The 18,926-nt window shown below is 42.4% G+C and overlaps 1 protein-coding gene across 2 annotated transcripts in view; it reads left to right on the top strand.

Annotated features, from left to right (window-relative positions):
- Positions 1-18,926, top strand: part of LOC120061982 (glutamate receptor 2-like) — a 65,046-nt gene that overhangs the window by 39,768 nt on the left and 6,352 nt on the right. For both annotated transcript variants that reach the window (XM_039011769.1, XM_039011770.1), the window contains exons 4-11: positions 5,057-5,253; positions 6,085-6,138; positions 6,398-6,556; positions 6,845-7,012; positions 7,309-7,413; positions 14,421-14,528; positions 14,848-15,054; positions 15,239-15,606. In XM_039011769.1, the coding sequence (XP_038867697.1) occupies positions 5,057-5,253; positions 6,085-6,138; positions 6,398-6,556; positions 6,845-7,012; positions 7,309-7,413; positions 14,421-14,528; positions 14,848-15,054; positions 15,239-15,606 (1,366 nt within the window). The remainder of the gene's footprint in view (positions 1-5,056; positions 5,254-6,084; positions 6,139-6,397; positions 6,557-6,844; positions 7,013-7,308; positions 7,414-14,420; positions 14,529-14,847; positions 15,055-15,238; positions 15,607-18,926) is intronic.

The following is an 18,926-nucleotide window of genomic DNA, read 5'->3' as shown; positions in this document are numbered from 1 at the left end:
TTAAGGTTAGTTGTCTTGTTTTGTGAAACACTTTTCACCATTGTTCAAACGGATGGGATATGATAGGCCCCGAGCTCAACAATAAAATGGCGTTTAAAAAAAAAACTGTACAGAGTATGTCACCAAACCACGTTGATGAGAAACAATAAGGTCAACACCTCCGATACAGAATTACTTTAACATTCAAAATGAACCCGCGGTGCACTTTATCTCTATCTGCAATTGTTTGAATTGGAGCTTTAGTTGAGAGAGAGAGAGGTACTGCAAGTATAGGTGCACACCTTGAATACAGCATTTTATATTCTGACTGAACTCACAGCGTGGTTGCCTCTATTTACAATGGATTGAATATTGAATTAGTCTAGACTCTAGAGAGAGGTTCTGGATGTGTCTGTATGTTTTGTGGTTGAGAGAGCTTCTCTGACAGATTCTGACTGTCCTTCAGCCTCACCCCCCTTCTCTCCGAGGGTGCTAGCTGTCTCCACAGCCCGCCTGTCAGCCACCAGCTACCCACCATGATGGAGGGAGGCTCCATGGGACATCTGCTCAGCTAGACGTGCCCAAACTGTTTGGGAAATGAAACATGAAGGAGAAACTCCATTGGTCTATTGTTTTTCTTAGTTGGTGATGGCATACAAGGCTGTGACGATTTGGAATGATAGGAACATTTTCACAGAAATGTTGATTACCAGTATCGTATGGTGTTTCAACTTCACTTACAGTATGTTACATAGAGATATACTATTGGATGATCTGTGTCCATTATTAATATCAATACAGGCCAGGGTTTGAGGAGAAAGAAGGAAATGGATACCCTAATGTCTAAAAACAGTGAAAGTGTGAAGACAGTAGAGCTGCAAACATGTAAAACAAAGGGGAAAATACCATCATTATCGACCCAATACTTGACTTACAGTACCAGTCAAAAGTTTGGACACACCTACTCATTCAAGGGTTTTTCTATATTTTTTAAAAACTATTTTCTACATTGTAGAATAATAGTGAAGACATCAAAACTATGAAATAACACACATGGAATCAAAGTAGTAACCCAAAGTGTTAAACATGTCAAAATATATTTTAGATTCTTCAAAGTAGCCACCCTTTGCCTTGATGACAGCTTTGCACACTCTTGGCATTCTCTCAACCAGCTTCACCTGGAATGCTTTTCCAACAGTCTTGAAGGAGTTCCCACATATACTGAGCACTTGTTGGCTGCTTTTCCTTCACTCTGCGGTCCAACTCATCCCAAACCATCTCAATTGGGTTGAGGTCGGGTGATTGTGGAGGCCAGGTCATCTGATGCAGCACTCCAGCCTGGATGTGTGTTAGGTCATTGTCCTGTTGAAAAACAAATGATAGTCCCACTAAGCGCAAACCAGATGGGATGGCCTATCGAATGCCAAGAGTGTGGTACTGTATGTGGTCAGGTATGTGGTCAGTATAAGATTATATCATCCCGTCTATAACGATTTTTATGCTACATGAGTACTGTCATGTTGTTTACGCTTTATGCATTGTGCATTCAAAGACGAACCTCTGATATTTGTTATTGAAAATGTAATATTTGTGTGACTCCCAAGATTGCTTATGACTTATTACATTATGTTGGCTTTGAATTTCTCTCTCTTGATTGAAGTGTTCCGTTCCAACCAAAGGGAATTCCAAGAGGCTTCTGTAGCATTCATTATCAATGGAGCGTGTCAATCCATTTATTGAGTTTGTTTTGCTTTGAATGTTTCTAAATGAGCTAGGGAATGTGTGTTTAATATATACTTGACGGATTCATTTGTTCTAAAGATGGTATCCTATGCCGGTGCCGCGTTGAAAGTCCCTGGGCTCTTCAGTAAGACCATTCTACTGCCAATGTTTGTCTATGGAGATTGCATGGCTGTGTGCTTGATTTTATACACCTGTCAGCAATGGGTGTGGCTGAAATAGCCAAATCCACAAATTTTAAGGAGTGTCTACATAATTTTGTCTATATATAGTGTATGTGTTTGATGGTAGAACGGTATCAATTTATGGTAAAGCTGGTGGTATGGTGTGGTGTGGTTATTCCTAACTATCCCAGGAAGATACAAGTCTTTTCTAAAACCATAATGCATGAAAATGCTTCTCGCATGCAATGTTGAGTACCCTTCTTTGAGTCAGAACATGCAATAAACATGCATCACGAAGGACGAATCAAATCCATTCCACTCTGTGAAGATGTTTTCTGAATCCTGTATATTTCCATTCTACCCAACGCATCGGTCTAACAACTTACCATACTGAGCAATAAACGGCATTCTCTCATCGCCTCGCATCGCCCGAAGCGCATGTTGAGCGGAGCTTAAATCTGAAAAAATTCAAATTATCTTATTTTAATGGGCATCGGAGAAACAGTCAACCTTAACTGAGTCATAATGACCCTACAGTAATCATGACTTGCAGTGTATTCTGAGGAAAAACGTTTGCTCGATTTTCTATCTTCACAAAGCCCCCCCCATCTCACCTTCATAAACACCAAAGAAGACTCGAGGCTGTAATCTTTTCCAAAGGTACTTCAACAAAGTAATGAGTAAAGGGTCTTAATATTTATGTAAAATGTGATATTTCAGTTTATTTTTAATACATTTGCAAAACTTTCTAAAAACCTGTGTTTGCTTTCTAATTTTGGGGTATTGTGTGTAGATTGGTACGAAACAAAAGAAGATTTAGAATCATGGTGGTAATGTAACTTATATATACAGTGCCTTCGGAAATTATTCAGACCCCTTTTCCACATTTTATTAGGTTACAGCCTTTTTCTAAAGATTTTTTTTTTTTTTTATGTCCCTCATTAATGGCCTGCAGCATACCACCCTGCATTCCACTGCTGGCTAGCTTCTTCTGAAGCTAAGCAGGGTTGGTCCTGGTCAGTCCCTGGATGGGAGACCAGATGCTGCTGGAAGTGGTGTTGGAGGGCCAGTCGAAAGCACCCTTTCTTCTGGTCTAAAAAAAGTAATATCCCAGGGCAGTGATTGGGGACATTGTCCTGTGTAGGGTGTTGTCTTTTGGATGGGACGTTATAAATGGGTTTCCTGACTCTTTGTGGTCACTAAAGATCCCATGGCACTTATTGTAAGAGTAGGCATGTTAATTAACCCTGGTGTCTTGGCTAAATTCCCAATCTGGCCCTCATACCATCACGGTCACCTAATCATCCCCAGTTTACAATTCATCCCCACTCCTATTCCCCAGGTCTTTGCTTTAAATGAGAATGTGTTCTCAGTCAACTTACCTGGTAAAATAAGGGTAAAAAAAAAAAAAAAAAATCTACACACAAAATAATGTCAAAGCAAAAACATGATTTTATACATTTTTGTAAATGTATAAAAAAAATGTAAACTGAAATATCACATTTACATAAGTATTCAGCCCCTTTCCTGAGTACTTTGTTGAAGCTCCTTTGGCAGCGATTACAGCCTCGAGTCTTCTTAGGTATGACACTACAAGCTTGGCACACCTGTATTTGGAAGTTTCTCCCATTATTCTCTGCAGATCCTCTCAAGCTCTGTCAGGTTGGATGGGGAGTGTCGCTGCACAGCTATTTTCAGGTCTCTCCAGAGATGTTAGATCGGGTTCAATTCCGGGCTCTGGCTGGGCCACTCAAGGACACTCAGAAACTTGTCCCGAAGCCACTCCTGCATTGTCTTGGCTGTGTGCTTAGGGTTGTTGTCCTGTTGTGAGGTGAACCTTCACCCCAGTCTGAGGTCCTGAGCGCTCTGGAGCAGATTTTCATTAAAGATATCTCTGTACTTTGCTCCATTCATCTTTCCCTCGATCCTGACTAGTCTCCGAGTCCCTGCCGCTGAAAACCTTCCCACAGCATGATGCTGCCACCACCATGCTTCACCGTAGGGATGGTGCCAGGATTCTTCCAGAAGTGATGCTTGATATTCAGGCCAAAGAGTTCGATTTTGGTTTCATCAAACCAGAGAATCTTGTTTCTCATGGTCTGTGAGTCTTTATGTGCCTTTTGGCAAACTCCAAGCGTGCTGACATGTGCCTTTTACTAAGGAGTGGTTTCTGTCTGGCCACTCTACCATAAAGGCCTGATTGGTGGAGTGCTGCAGATATGGTTGTCCTTCTGGAAGGTTCTTCCATCTCCACAGAGGAACTCTAGAGCTCTGTCAGACTGACCATTGGGTTCTTGGTCACCTCCCTGACCAAAACCCTTCTCCCCCGATTGCTCAGTTTGGCCAGGCGGCCAGCTCTGGGAAGAGTCTTGGTGGTTCCAAACTTTTTCCATTTAAGAATGACGGAGGCTACTGTGTTCTTGAGGACCTTCAATGGTGCAGAAATGTTTTGGTACCCTTCCCCAGATCTGTGCCTCGACATAATCATGTCTCAGAGCTCTACGGACAATTCCTTTGACCTCATGGCTTGGTTTTAAATCTGACGTACTGTCAACTGTGGGACCTTATATAGACAGATGTGTGCCTTTCCTAATCATGTCCATTCAATTGAATTTACCACAGGTGGTCTCCAATCAAGTTGTAGAAACATCTCAAGGATGATCAATGGAAACAGGATGCACCTGAGCTCAATTTCGAGTCTCATAGCAAAGGTTCTGAATACTTATGTAAATAAGGTATTTCTGTTATTTAATTTTAATAAATGTGCAAAAATATGTAAAAACCTGTTTTTATTTTTCATTATTGGGTATTGTGTGTGTATTTGCTGGAGATGTTTTTTTTTAAATTTAATACATTTTAGAATAAGGCTGCAACGTATAGAAATGTGGAAAATGTCGAAGGGTCTAAATACTTTCCGAATGCACTGTATCTATTTGAATGAATTTAAAACACTATAAGGATCCCTAGTCTCAGATGTACTATGGCTAATCCTAAGTGTGTCCTATCCTGGGTCAGCTTCATTAGAACACACCATAGGAAAATGTTTTTGTGACAGAAAACAAAGACAATAATTTCTTATTGGAGATGTTCAGATTGTGTCTTCTCGTTTCACTCAGTTCAGAGTTGTTTTGTCAGTTTCGTGCCTAATGAACATGACCCTCTTGTCTGTCCAGGTCTGACCACACTGCAGGTGGTGCTGGACACGGCTGCAGAAAGGAAGTGGCAGGTGACCGCCATCAATGTGGGCAACCTGAAGGACGAGAGGAAAGACGAAGCCTACCGCTCCCTCTTCCAGGACCTGGAGAACAAGAAGGAGAGACGGGTAATCCTGGACTGTGAACAGGACAAAGTCAAAGACATTATGGAACAGGTAAACATAAAAACTCAATCCTCTGGTAGTTTGTGCGGGCCCTGATGTTAGAGCAGTGTTATATTGAACAGCTATTCTGCTATGACTGAGCTTATGATGACGGCAATGATGAGTGTGTGTAATTCAGCAATTGATATCTTGGTGGTGTGTGTTTGCCTGTGTGGGTGAGTGTCATCCTTGCCTGCAAACATTTCACACCTACCCCCCAAGTGGACTGTCTTGCAACAATCCCCTTAATTGTTAAATTAGACTGCAACAAAAGTGGAATTAAAGGCCACAGAGATTTACATAAACGGGTTATTTATAAATCATCCCTGGCCCGTGGGAGAGTACATCGATTAGTTTTTAAGGCAAGCAGATGTGTGTTTCACAAAACACTGAAATCAATGCGTATTCCCCTCGCTGCTGCATGCTAAAGGTTTTATCTGAGAGAAACATAATCAAACCCGGTCACAGTTTTCTGCCAAAGGAAGTCACGTACAATGCATTTTTATTCAAATTATTATTTAAATCTCTTTATGTAACTGGCTTTCTGAGTGGAGGTGTCACTCATGTGGTGGGATTAGCTGCAGGTGTGTCATTTGAGGTAGTTAGTGGAATGGCTTTTGAGGTAATTACTGAAATGGGCTTCCTGTTTTGGTTCGTTACTGACATGTGATAGCACTGGCAGGTGGCAGGTGTTCGTGACTGTAAATAAAGCCTATAAGAATAACACTCATGACTACTGTAGCATACGGAATATGATTACTTGGAGACTGTCTTGTTTGGTTTCCATGTCATGATGGTTTCATATATGATCTGTTCTGTTTACCAATCTGATCTTGTCCCCAGGTTATCACCATTGGCAGACATGTGAAAGGCTACCACTACATCATTGCAAATTTGGTGAGTTTTCACAAATCAGCCGTGGAATTGGAATCTCAGGGAGAACATAGTGACTAAAATAATTTATTAAGCTAACTGCATAGCGATGAGACATTGAGAAGCCAGAGTGATTGTCTTCCAATTGAATCTCTTATGTATTGCCCAATAAGTTAGCTTTGGGTAATAATTCCATTCCCGTTTTGTCTTTTAGCTGACATTTGTATGACAGCAAACATTTCCATTTCATGTCTGTGCTTCGATTCCCTTGTTTTAATTTCAGGGTTTTGTGGATGGGGACCTCTCCAAAATCCAATATGGAGGAGCCAACGTCTCAGGTTTCCAGATTGTGGATTTCGATGACCCGTTGGTTTCCAAATTTGACCAGAGGTGGGAGGCTCTGGAGGAGAAGGAGTACCCTGGTGCCGACAGTAAGATTAGGGTGAGTAGACATCCACATGGGTGTTTAGTTGAGAGGCACTCAGCTAGCTCTTCTCCATCCCCGGGAGCTGTGACGTGGCTGCGGCTTCAAAATGTTTTGCCCCTATTCTCCCTCACACGTACTGTGCGTGTGCAGACCCAGGCACACAGCCGCTTGCACACACACAGACAAGCACACTAACGTCCTCACAACCCCTCTCAGAAACACACTAACTCTTCCTTCCCCTCCCTTGTGTCGCCATTTCATCCCCACACACTTACACACTCTTCCCCTTCTGTTCTATTGCAGTACACGTCTGCGTTGACCTACGACGCGGTGCAGGTGATGACGGAGGCCTTCCGCTACCTGCACAAGCAGCGCATTGACATCGCCAGAAAGGGCAACAACGGCGACTGTCTGGCTAACCCCGCCGTGCCCTGGGCGCAGGGAGTGGAGATTGAACGAGCGCTCAAACAGGTGACAGCATGGGGTTGCCGTGGCAACGGCTGGCTGGCTCTACCACAGACACAGAGACTGAAGTATAAGGACAGACAAAAACATACACACACACACACACACACATTCTCCCCTGAGCTAGCATTGACAATAGTCTTCCCACACACTCTCAGGATTTCTACCCTGAGCATTGGCTTCAAAGCTTTGACGAGGCAATGTGAATCCAGATCTGTGTGGGAAAAGTAAATTGGTCTATGACTGAGGTATTTAATGGTGGCGTCTTGCCATTCTGCCGCTGTGGTTTTGTGTCCTTCTAGGTTCGTGTGGACGGTCTCACAGGGAATATTCAGTTCGATCAACATGGCAAACGAGTAAACTACTCTGTTAATATCATGGAGCTGAAGAATAATGGTCCTGTGAAGGTATGCTAGTGTTTCTGAATATGAATATGGCTAGAACATGTCTCAATAGATCAAGGTTGCATAATATATCAGACAGTCTTAAATGTGTTGGTCTGCGATTGAACAAGACAACAGCACATCAGCACTGAACCCCCCCAAAAAACAAGAAGAAATGAGAGTTCTTAACATGTGGCTGTGTAGATGCTTCAGTCAGTTCCTTTTCAGTTGTTCATTCGTTATGACATACTATGGGAAGTCAACGACCAATCCTATTCACCTGAAGAGAACTGAAATCATGCCCAACGGGCCAATGGATGCCGAGCCCACCCTCGGAAGCCCCGCCTTACTGGCTACAATACCAGGGCTGTCATCCATTTTCAAAATTCTTCGCTCTTCAGCTCGCCTGAAGGAAGAACATTTCACGCAATTTACTAACTTTTCAGTCACACGAAGTCTCCGAGATTCAGATCTGACTTAGGTGTCTGTTAGTGGGTCCCCCTAGATGTTGCGAGTTTTGGGTCTTGATCGTTTTTTGTGTTTGCTAAAAACGAACTACTTTCTGCTCTGCTTGTCTAGCTAATGTTTCCTTACTTGGTTAGGATTTGTGTTTGCTAAAAACCCACCACTTTCTGCTCTGCTTGTGTAGCCAGTGCCTCCTTACTTGAGTAAGATGGTCAGTGGTAAGAGTAAGTTCAAAAAGGCTAACTAGCTCAGTTTCAACCTCAGACCAAGCCCTAGGGCATGTGGTTTCATAATGAAAATTACTAGAGCCGACCAAAAACAATTGTTATGTTCTTTCGACCAATCGATTGGTTAAACTTTTCAAACGTGTATTTTCCATATATAGACTCATCTTATGTGTTTTAATTAAATCAACTACATTCAGTGAGCACGTCTGATGCTTTAAGTACACTGATTGATTAAATAATTAAGACACAAATGACTAAAGGGAGTCTGACTGCATTTGATTTGATTGTGCCTGGTTGGGCTCAGACTTGCTGCGCTGTGCTAAAAAAAATGACAGCGAGTGACTGTGTGAAGAGCATCAATTGTCTCTCTCTCTTCCCTGCTGCAGTGACCACCACAGAACTTCAAGTGTTTATCGCGCTGTCCTTGTTGCTGAAGCTGCAACATAATTACATCCAATTCTGACTGAAAAGTTCTGTTACCGATATCCCTAATTTGTTTAGGAAAAACATTCCCTATTCCCTATTCCCTCAACCCTAGCTCTCTTTACGTGACACATGTATGCATTGCATGCACGTGACCAATATAGAACTATAGAATATCATAATCACATCAGTAAATTGGTTTTAACAAACTCAGAACACTAACACATCTGACAGCAAAACGTATGCAGAGGACGTGACAAATAAACTTGAAACGGGGGAATTTTTACTGGTTGCTCAGGAGGTCAAGGGGAGGTCAAGTTGTGGAAAATACTGGAGATCAAGAAAAATAAAGTAAGGAGCAAGCGCTGTGTGCATATTATGTTTGCCAAACAGGTGCTGTTAGATTACAATCTAATTTCTCTAACGGTTTGGAACAATGTAAACAACACTAAATCAATTAAGTGTACTAGAGAGTCTGTAATTATTATTTAAAACATCTTGTGAAGCCTTTATTACAGCAAAGACCAAAACCAGTCGCATTCATTTGTGAAAGCAATTTCCAAAATTGAACGGTTTATTTATTGTTTACGCTAATTATTCAAGGGTCGAGTTGCTATTTTATTTAAAAACTAAAATGCTTAATTGCATTTCAAATCAGGAATGACTCGTATGCTGTGTGTTGACAGGAATGAATGAATGAATGAATAATTGATTGATACAGTACTGTAGCTTATATATAAGTATTGAAATATAGGCCTAAGTTATGTATTAAGACTAAACAGGAAGTGCTCCAAGCCCACAGCACGATGGTGGTTATACAAGGCTGCTATACTAAGCCTACTAATAATAATGCTATTACTTATTCTTATAATAATGATGATCATAACAATAATAGTAATAATAAATATAAGGAGATCAAGAAAAAATGGAGCTATTATTATCATAAATATATTTTTCCTGGCAATTTGGAACAGTGTAAACCACACTAAATAAATGAGAAATAATACAAGAGAGGCTCTTCTAACGAGAGAAAAAAGTGTAAAGCCTTTATTACATTTTTGAAATGGTTTATCTGACATGTGGTTGGTGCTCACAGAGGCTTGGTGCTCACGGAATCAGTAGGCTATTAAACAAACAGTCAAAGGCAACAGAAGCAGGATCTGTTTTATTTCTGTAGATGTGTATGGAAGATTTATAAAGCCTGGCACATTTAACAGTTAGACTATTGATTATAGGCCTAATTAAGTTGGGGATTCCGCTCTCCTCACTTTTCTTAGACAATCTAGGCAATGACTGTTTTCTCATCTCCTAACTCCGCTGCTGCCCCCACCACATTGTTTTCAACACCAATATGCTGGTTAACATGACCTTTATGCACATAGCAACATGGTCTAGGAAAAGGCGCCAATTAAACAGCGCACTGATGTGTTTCAGAACCACGGACAGCGACTGCTATCCTGTTACGGTGCTCCCTCTCCGTCCTCTAGGTCACCAGTCTTCTTGTCATGGCGCACACCTGTCACCATCGTAGCGCCTAATAGTGTATTATGACATTCACCTGGACTCCATCACCTCCTTGATTACCTGCCCTTTATGTCACTCCCTTTGGTTTCTTCCCCAGTCGTCATTGTATCTGTTTCTGTTCCATGTCAGTGCGCTGTTTGTGTTACATGTTTGTTTAATTAATTAATTAAATGTATTCACTCCCTGAACTTGCTTCCTGACTCTCAGCGCATATCATTACAATCCAATGCGGGAGAAAGTGCATCTGTTATAGAATAATATTATTTTTATTAGTGTTGCACCATTGTTCCTACTTAATATAACCATATACAATTTCAGTAGCATGTCTTCGAGTGATGGAATGTGCCATCCCCACGGCCTCCACAATGGATTAGTCCACTCAGACAGGCAACAATCATGATGTCTTGTACACCATGATTTTATTTATCTATATACACAGTACCAGTCAAAAGTTTGGACACACCTACTCATTCAAGTGTTTTTCTTAATTTTTACTATTTTCTACATTGTAGAATAATAGTGAAGACATCAAAACTATGAAAAAACATATATGGAATCATGTAGTAACCAAAAAAGTGTTAAACAAATCAAAATATATTTTAGATTCTTCAAAGTAGCCACCCTTTGCCTTCATGACAGCTTTGCACACTCTTGGCATTCTCTCAACCAGCTTCACCAGGTAGTAACCTGGAATGCATTTCAATTAATAGGTGTGCCTTGTTAAAAGTTCATTTGTGGAATTTCTTTCCTTCTTAATGCGTTTGAGCCAATCAATTGTGCTGTGACAAGGTAGGGGTGGTATACAGAAGGGCTAGTTGGTAAAAGACCATATTAATGGCAAGATCAGCAAAGAGAAATGACAGTCCATCATTACTTTAGGACATGAAGGTCAGTCAATGTGGAAAAGTTCAAGAACTTTACGTTTTTCAAGTGCAGTCGCAAAAACCATCAAGCGCTATGATGAAACTGGCTCTCATGAGGACCGCCACAGGAAGGAAAGACCTAGAGTTGCCTCTGCTGCAGAGGATAAGTTAATTAGAGGTCCCTGCATCAGAAGTACCGAGCAGTTGGTACAGCCGGTACTTCAAATCAAGTTTATTTTATATAGCCCTTCGTACATCAGCTAATATCTCGAAGTGCTGTACAGAAACCCAGCCTAAAACCCCAAACAGCAAGCAATGCAGGTGTAGAAGCACGGTGGCTAGGAAAAACTCCCTAGAAAGTTCAAAACCTAGGAAGAAACCTAGAGAGGAACCAGGCTATGAGGGGTGGCCAGTCCTCTTCTGGCTGTGCCGGGTGGAGATTATAACAGAACATGGCCAAGATGTTCAAAATGTTCATAAGTGACAAGCATGGTCAAATAATAATCAGGAATAAATGTCAGTTGGCTTTTCATAGCCGATCATTAAGAGTTGAAAACAGCAGGTCTGGGACAGGTAGGGGTTCCATAACCGCAGGCAGAACAGTTGAAACTGGAATAGCAGCAAGACCAGGTGGACTGGGGACAGCAAGGAGTCATCATGCCCGGTAGTCCTGACGTATGGTCCTCGGGCTCAGGTCCTCCGAGAGAGAGAAAGAAAGAGAGAAGGAGAGAATTAGAGAGAGCATACTTAAATTCACACAGGACACTGGATAAGACAGGAGAAGTACTCCAGATATAACCAACTGACCCTAGCCCCCCGACACATAAACTACTGCAGCATAAATACTGGAGGCTGAGACAGGAGGGGTCAGGAGACACTGTGGCCCCATCCGATGATACCCCCGGACAGGGCCAAACAGGAAGGATATAACCCCACCCACTTTGCCAAAGCACAGCTCCCGCACCACTAGAGGGATATCTTCAACCACCAACTTACAATCCTGAGACAAGGCCGAGTATAGCCCACAAAGATCTCCACCACAGCACAAACCAAGGGGGGGCGCCAACCCAGACTACTTCTTAGTTCACAAGAGTGATGGAACTTTGTGTCCAATCCAGGATTTCAAGGTTTGCAAATTCAACATGCTCACACTTTGCCGGCTATTGCAATGGATGCATCCCAGCAATAAGTTTATGTCCATAGATCTGAAGGATGCATATTTTCATGTGACTATATGAGGTAGCTGAGTTGAGGGAACAGGTGGAGCTCCAGCTCCATGTTGGTTTCCCATATTCAGTCTCTGGGGTGCATAGTGAATCACAAGAGAAGTTATTGACTCCGGTTCAGCGCATTCAGTTTTCTGGGTCTTGTTCTGATTCGGTTCTGAAAATCTATTTTTTTGTCCCAACAGAGTAGGGTCGCATTCCGGCTCTGTTTGGCACAGTTTCAACTGGGACACTCAGTGTCTTTTCCCTTATGCTTGCGGTTGTTGGGTCTGATGGCCTCTATGATAGCTGTGGTGCCTCTGGGACTTCTGTCGATGTGTCTGTTTCAGCGCTGGATGATTGCTACGTGTCTGGATGCATCTCGCCACTGCCATTGTTTGCTCAGGGTTTCCCCGACGTTGCTAGCGCTGAGGCTTTCCTTCCGATGTTGGAGGGCAAGCATGAGTTGGTAAGGTCCGACAACAGGACAGCGGTGGCGTACATCGATAGGCAGGTGGGGGGACGGTCTCTCTCCTAAACCTGGCCTGTTATCTGCTTGTATAAAGCAGTGAGAATTTATTGTCGCTCCGGGCGAAGTATCTTCCCAGATCTCTCAATGTGGTTGCAGATCTACTTTCCAGGGGAGGCTTATCTCTACGGAATGGAGACTGCACCCCTCGGTGGTGGCCCAGATATGGGACCTGTTCGGCAGCGTCGACGTAGATCTTACGCATCGCAAGAAAACTGACATTGTCGTCTGTTCTTCTCAGTGAGGGATCTGTGTGCTCCGTTGGGAATGGATGCTTTGGTCTATCATTGGCCTTGGACCCTGCTCTATGTGTTCCTCTGGTAGACTGGATTCAGGCCACCGTGGAGAGGGTCCATTAGGAGGGTCTGGTGGCTCCCCGTTGGACCAGACAACCCTGGTTCCCGGGTAGATCATCTGCCTGTTGGGGGGCCCCTAGAGGGTTCTGTGTCATCGGGGTCTATTGTCCCAGGCGCACAGGACAATTTGACACGGAGATATGGAACTGTGTCAAACTGGAAAAACTGAAAAAAAAAAAAAAAAAAGTATGAATGTATGCACTTGTAAGTCGCTCTGGATAAGAGCGTCTGCTAAATGACTTAAATGTAAATGTAAATGTGGGTTTGGCCCCTGAAAGGTTGAATTTGACGACTAGGGGTTTACGCTCAAACGTGATTATAACTATACAGTCAGCGCATGATAAATGGAACCTGAGTTTACAAATAATTAAATATATAAAATAAGAATATATTTGTTTGGTTAACAGTTATGCAACACCAAATTCCTGATATTCTTATGGCTGGGTCTGGGAGCAGGTGTTAGGCAGTGCACATGTTGCGTATTTATCCTCGTTACCACAGTTTCCCTGCGGGTTTGAGCCTTGGACTGCCATGGTTCATCGATGGGGCTGTGCGCGAATGCGCATGATCAAGACACAACAGATGCCCTGTTGTTTTGGACTTGCGGTTCCTTGTGTGTTTTCTGGCATTCCAGACTCCTTGGGTCTCGGTGTGACACTTTTTGGAACTGGTATGGACTGGGGTTGATGTTAGGCAGTTTCCTGTGGCTTTGAGCCTTGGACTGCCGTGGCAGTGCGCCAGTACACAGTTTCCAGGTTACTGCAGGTTTTCTGTGGGTTTGAGCTTCAGGCTGCTGTGGTTCGTTTACTCTGGTCAATCCTATGCCGTGCGTATCTGCGCTTTACCAAGTCATGACAGGGGTTCTGTTATTTTGGACTTGCGGTTCTTTGTACTAGTATGGACATTTCAGGCTCGCAAGGTAAGTATTGTTCTTGAGCTGGTGAAACCTGTGTGTGCTGTGGCTGCCGTGGACCTTCTAGTTTGGTACCCTCTGAGCAGGCTTGGGGCGTGATTGTATGTCCCCATAGAATGTTATACAGAGTGATCGACTGAAAGGGAAGGTACAGTTAGGAATATAAATACTGTTTCCTGAAGGAGGGAACGAGGTACAACATATTTTGGCCCCGCACCGTCAGGGGGTTTGAGCTCGCTGAAGAGCAGTACGGAATTGAGGAAATGTATGCGAGCCCCGATATTATAGCCAGGAAGGCTTCCAAGGGTGGGCTCGGCCTCCATTGACCTGTTGGGCGTGATTTCAGATTGCTTTCAGATTGGCGTGATTTAAGACTCCCCATAGTATGTTATACCTCGTTTGCTCCTTCAGGGAACAATAGTTATATTCATAACTGTATGTTTACACTCATCTGAAACAACAACGCTGTCTACCGTCTCATGACATTATGGAATTGCTCATTCACTATTCATTATTTTCTCCACAGATTGGATATTGGAACGAAGTTGACAAAATGGCTGTCACAAAATCAGACGTGTTTCCGAATGACACAACAGGAATGGAAAACAAAACTGTCATTGTGACCACAATCTTGGTAATGAGTTATCATTGACTCTATTCATACCTACTGACTCTTTAATTCACAGCAATTGAATTGAAAATCAATACTTAGCAATTGTTAATCCATAGAATCATGTTTTTATTGTCTTACTGTATCCATATTGACACTGATGCAGTTCTAATATGGACACTGTACATACACAAACAAACCCATAGTAGTCTACGTCTATTTATGAGCTGTTCATTCATTCAGTGAAAAGCCTCTAAATGTATACAGCTAGCATGTATACCATGATGTAAAGGCTAAAGGCACGCCTACTGGACTGAACAATATGTTTGGTTTTCTCCCTCAGGAAGCCCCATATGTAATGCTCAAGAAGAATGCTGACCTTTTTTTAGACAATGAAAGATACGAGGGCTATTGTGTAGATCTGGCTGCTGAGATAGCCAAGCACTGCGGCTTCAAATACCAGCTGAAAATTGTGGGGGATGGAAAATATGGCGCCCGAGACGCTGAGACCAAGATCTGGAACGGAATGGTGGGAGAGCTTGTCTATGGGGTAAGAAAAGAGATGCATGGACCTTGTAACGTTGATCAAATCCAATAACTTGCTGTATACGAACATCCCCAGTAGTTCCCTTTAAACACTACTAATGCCCACCCGGTTTCCCTAGAACAACAACAGCAGCTCTTTATAACATATAACTCTTTATAACAAGCTCTTTCTCTCTCTCCTCCCCCAGAAAGCCGATATAGCTGTGGCACCGTTGACCATCACCCTCGTCCGAGAAGAAGTAATAGACTTCTCCAAGCCCTTTATGTCACTGGGTATTTCCATCATGATCAAGAAGCCCCAAAAGTCAAAACCTGGGGTCTTCTCCTTCCTGGACCCTCTGGCCTATGAAATCTGGATGTGTATCGTGTTTGCCTACATTGGTGTGAGCGTTGTGCTCTTCCTGGTCAGTCGATTCAGCCCATATGAGTGGCACACAGAGGAGTACGAGGATGGCCAGATCCAGACTAATGAGTCTACCAACGAGTTTGGGATATTCAACAGTCTCTGGTTCTCCCTCGGCGCCTTCATGAGACAGGGCTGTGACATCTCGCCTAGGTGGGTTTCAAACTGCCTCCTGATTGTATGTTGTTAGGCTGGCTCAGTGTGACTTACTAGGATTCGTACACTGATATTCTTGGTGAATTTCGCAACTCATGCTACAATGAGGATCTAATCATCCCCAGCTTCCATTTGGTCCCCCTCTTCTCCCCTGTAGCTATTCCCCAGGTTGTTGTTTTAAATGGTATTGTATTCTCAATAATCTTACAGTGTAATATAAGGAGATAAAGATATACAGTGCATTCGGAAAGTATACAGACACCTTCACTTTTTCCACATTTTGTTACGTTACAGCCTTCTTCTAAAATGGATTAAATCATTTCCCCCCTCATCAATCTACACACAATACCCCATAATGACAAAGCAAAAACAGGTTTTTAGACATTTTTGTTAATTTATTAAAATGAATTAAAATGAATATCATATCACAGACCCTTTACTCAGTACTTTGTTGAAGCACCTTTGGCAGAGATTACAGCCTTGAGTCTTCTTTGGTATTATGTTACAAGCTTGGCACACCTGTATGTGGGGAGTTTCTCCCATCCTTCTCTGCAGATCCTCTCAAGCTCTGTCAGGTTGGATGGGGAGCGTCGCTGCACAGCTATTTTCAGCTCTCTCCAGAAATGTTAGATTGGGTTCAACTCCGTGCTCTGGCTGGGCCACTCAAGAACACTCAGAGACTTGTCCCGAAGCCACTCCTGCGTTGTCTTGGCTGTGTGCTTAGGGTCATTGACCTGGAAGGTGAGCCTTCACCCCAGTCTGAGGTCCTGAGCATTCTGGAGCAGGTTTTCATCAAGGATCTCTCTGTACTTTGCTCCGTTCATCTTTCCCTCGATCTTGACTAGTCTCCCAGTCCCTGCCGCTGAAAAACATCCCCACAGCATGATGCTGCCACCACCATGCTTCACCATAGGGATGGTGCCAGGTTTCCTCCAGACGTGGCGCTTGGCATTTAGGCTAAAAGAGTTCAATTTTGGTTTCATCAGACCAGAGAATCTTATTTCTCATGATCTTGTATAGGCAGGTGTGTGCCTTTCCAAATCATGTTCAATCAGATGAATTTACCACAGGTGGACTCCAATCAAGTTGTAGAAACCTCTCAAGGATGATCAATGGAAACATGATGCACCTGCGCTCAATTTTGAGTTTCATAGCAAAGGGTCTGAATACTTATGTAAATAAGGTATTTCTGTTTTTTATTTTTAAGAGTTTAGCAAAAATGTCTAAACCTGTTTTCGCTTTGTCATTATGGGGTATTGTGTGTAGATTTAATCAATTTTAGAATAAGGCTGTAACGTAACAAAATGTGGAAAAAGTGAAAGGGTTTGAATACCTTCCGAATGCACTGTATACTGAACCAAAATATAAACGCAACAGTTTCAAAGATTTTACTGCGTTACAGTTCATATAAGGAAATGAGTTAATTGAAATAAATTCATTCGGCCCAGATCTATGGATTTCACATGACTGTGAAACCAGTTGGACGTACTTCCAAATTCTCCAAAATGACATTGTAGGCGGTTTATGGTAGAGAAATTAACATTAAATGATCTGGCAACAGCTCTGGTGGACATTTCTGCAGTCAGCATGCCAATTGCACACTCCTTCAAAACTTGAGACATCTATGGCATTGTGTTGTTTGACAAAACTGAACGTTTTAGAGTGGCCTTTTATTTATTTTATTGTCCCCAGCACAAGGTGCACCTGTGTAATGATCATGCTGTTTAATCAGCTTCTTGATATACCACACCTGTCAGGTGGATGGATTATCTTGGCAAAGGAGACATGCTCACTAACAGGGATGTAAATACATTTGTGCTGAATATTTGAGAGAAATAAGCTTTTGTGCATATGGAAAATTTAAAGGATATTTTTTTACTGCTCACGAAACATGGGACCAACACTTCACATGTTGCGTTTATATTTTTATTCAGTGTACAATTAACGTAGGACATGACACCTGGATTTTTTCAATTCCCTGTTGAGTGATATAAAAAAGCTAGTATTTTATACATCTTGGTATCATCCTGATATGATCCCTTCCATTTAATACACACCCTGTACACTCCTGGCAGTCCTTGTGCCCCTTAACGTATAGTTTATTATGTAAGGAGACGTGCCATGTCTTGAAATATCATAGTCCCAGCTGTAATTAATTCAGTGTCATATTAGTGCTGGGTGTATAGTGATTTAATGAAGTGCGAATGCAGCCGATTATGTTAAGCAGGCTCCCACTTTGCACAAGAGAGGGGACCGTCAGTCACATGAATTCCTGGGAGACTTGTCATCAAGACATCCGCTATTACCCACCGCGTCCCTTTACACATGATTGGGTCTTGATGTTGTTTAAAGGAAGAGCTAAATCTGTATATTTGCTCCAGGGTGGTCAGTTTTCCTTGCTATGTCATTACCGGAGATGTCTATGGTCATACCATTTCTTTATGCGCACTCAATCAGCTATAAGTTTAATGAGCAGTTGAAGTCGGAAGTTTACATACACTTAGGTTGGAGTCATTAAACTTGCTTATCAACCACTCCACAAATTTCTTGTTAACAAACTATAGTTTTGGCAAGTCGGTTAGGACATCTACTTTGTGCATGACACAAGTCATTTTTCCAACAATTGTTTACAGACAGATTATTCCACTTATCATTCCCTGTATCACAATTCCAGTGGGTCAGAAGTTTACATACACTAAGTTGACTGTGCCTTTAAACAGCTTGGAAAATTCCAGAAAATGATGTCATGGCTTTAGAAGCTTCTGATAGGCTAATTGACATCATTTGAGTCAATTGGAGGTGTACCTGTGGATGTATTTCAAGGCCTACCTTCAAACTCTGTGACTCTTTGCTTGACATCATGGTAAAATCAAAAGAAATCTGCCAAGAGCTCAGAAAAAAATTGTAGACCTCCACAAGTCTGGTTCATCCTTGGGAGCAATTTCCAAATGCATGAACCTACCACGTTCATCTGTACAAACAATAGTACGCAAGTATAAACACCATGGGACCACCCATCCTTCATATCGCTCAGGAAGGAGATGCGTTCTGTCTCCTAGAGATGAACGTACTTTGGTGCAAAAAGTGCAAATCAATCCCAGAACAATAGCAAAGGACCTTGTGAAGATGCTGGAGGAAACAGGTACAAAGTATCTATATCCACAGTAAAACGATTCCTGTATCGACATACCCTGACAGGCCACTCAGCAAGGAAGAAGTCTCTACTCCAAAACCAGAATAAAAAAGTCAGACTACGGTTTGCAACTGCACATGGGGACAAAAATCGTACTTTTTGGAGAAATGTCCTCTGGTCTGAT

The sequence above is a fragment of the Salvelinus namaycush genome, chromosome 17, assembly GCF_016432855.1.
Source record: "Salvelinus namaycush isolate Seneca chromosome 17, SaNama_1.0, whole genome shotgun sequence".
Classification (NCBI taxonomy): Eukaryota; Metazoa; Chordata; class Actinopteri; order Salmoniformes; family Salmonidae; genus Salvelinus; species Salvelinus namaycush.
Note: the sequence above shows the minus strand (reverse complement) of the source record. Positions and strands in the feature narration are given on the sequence as shown.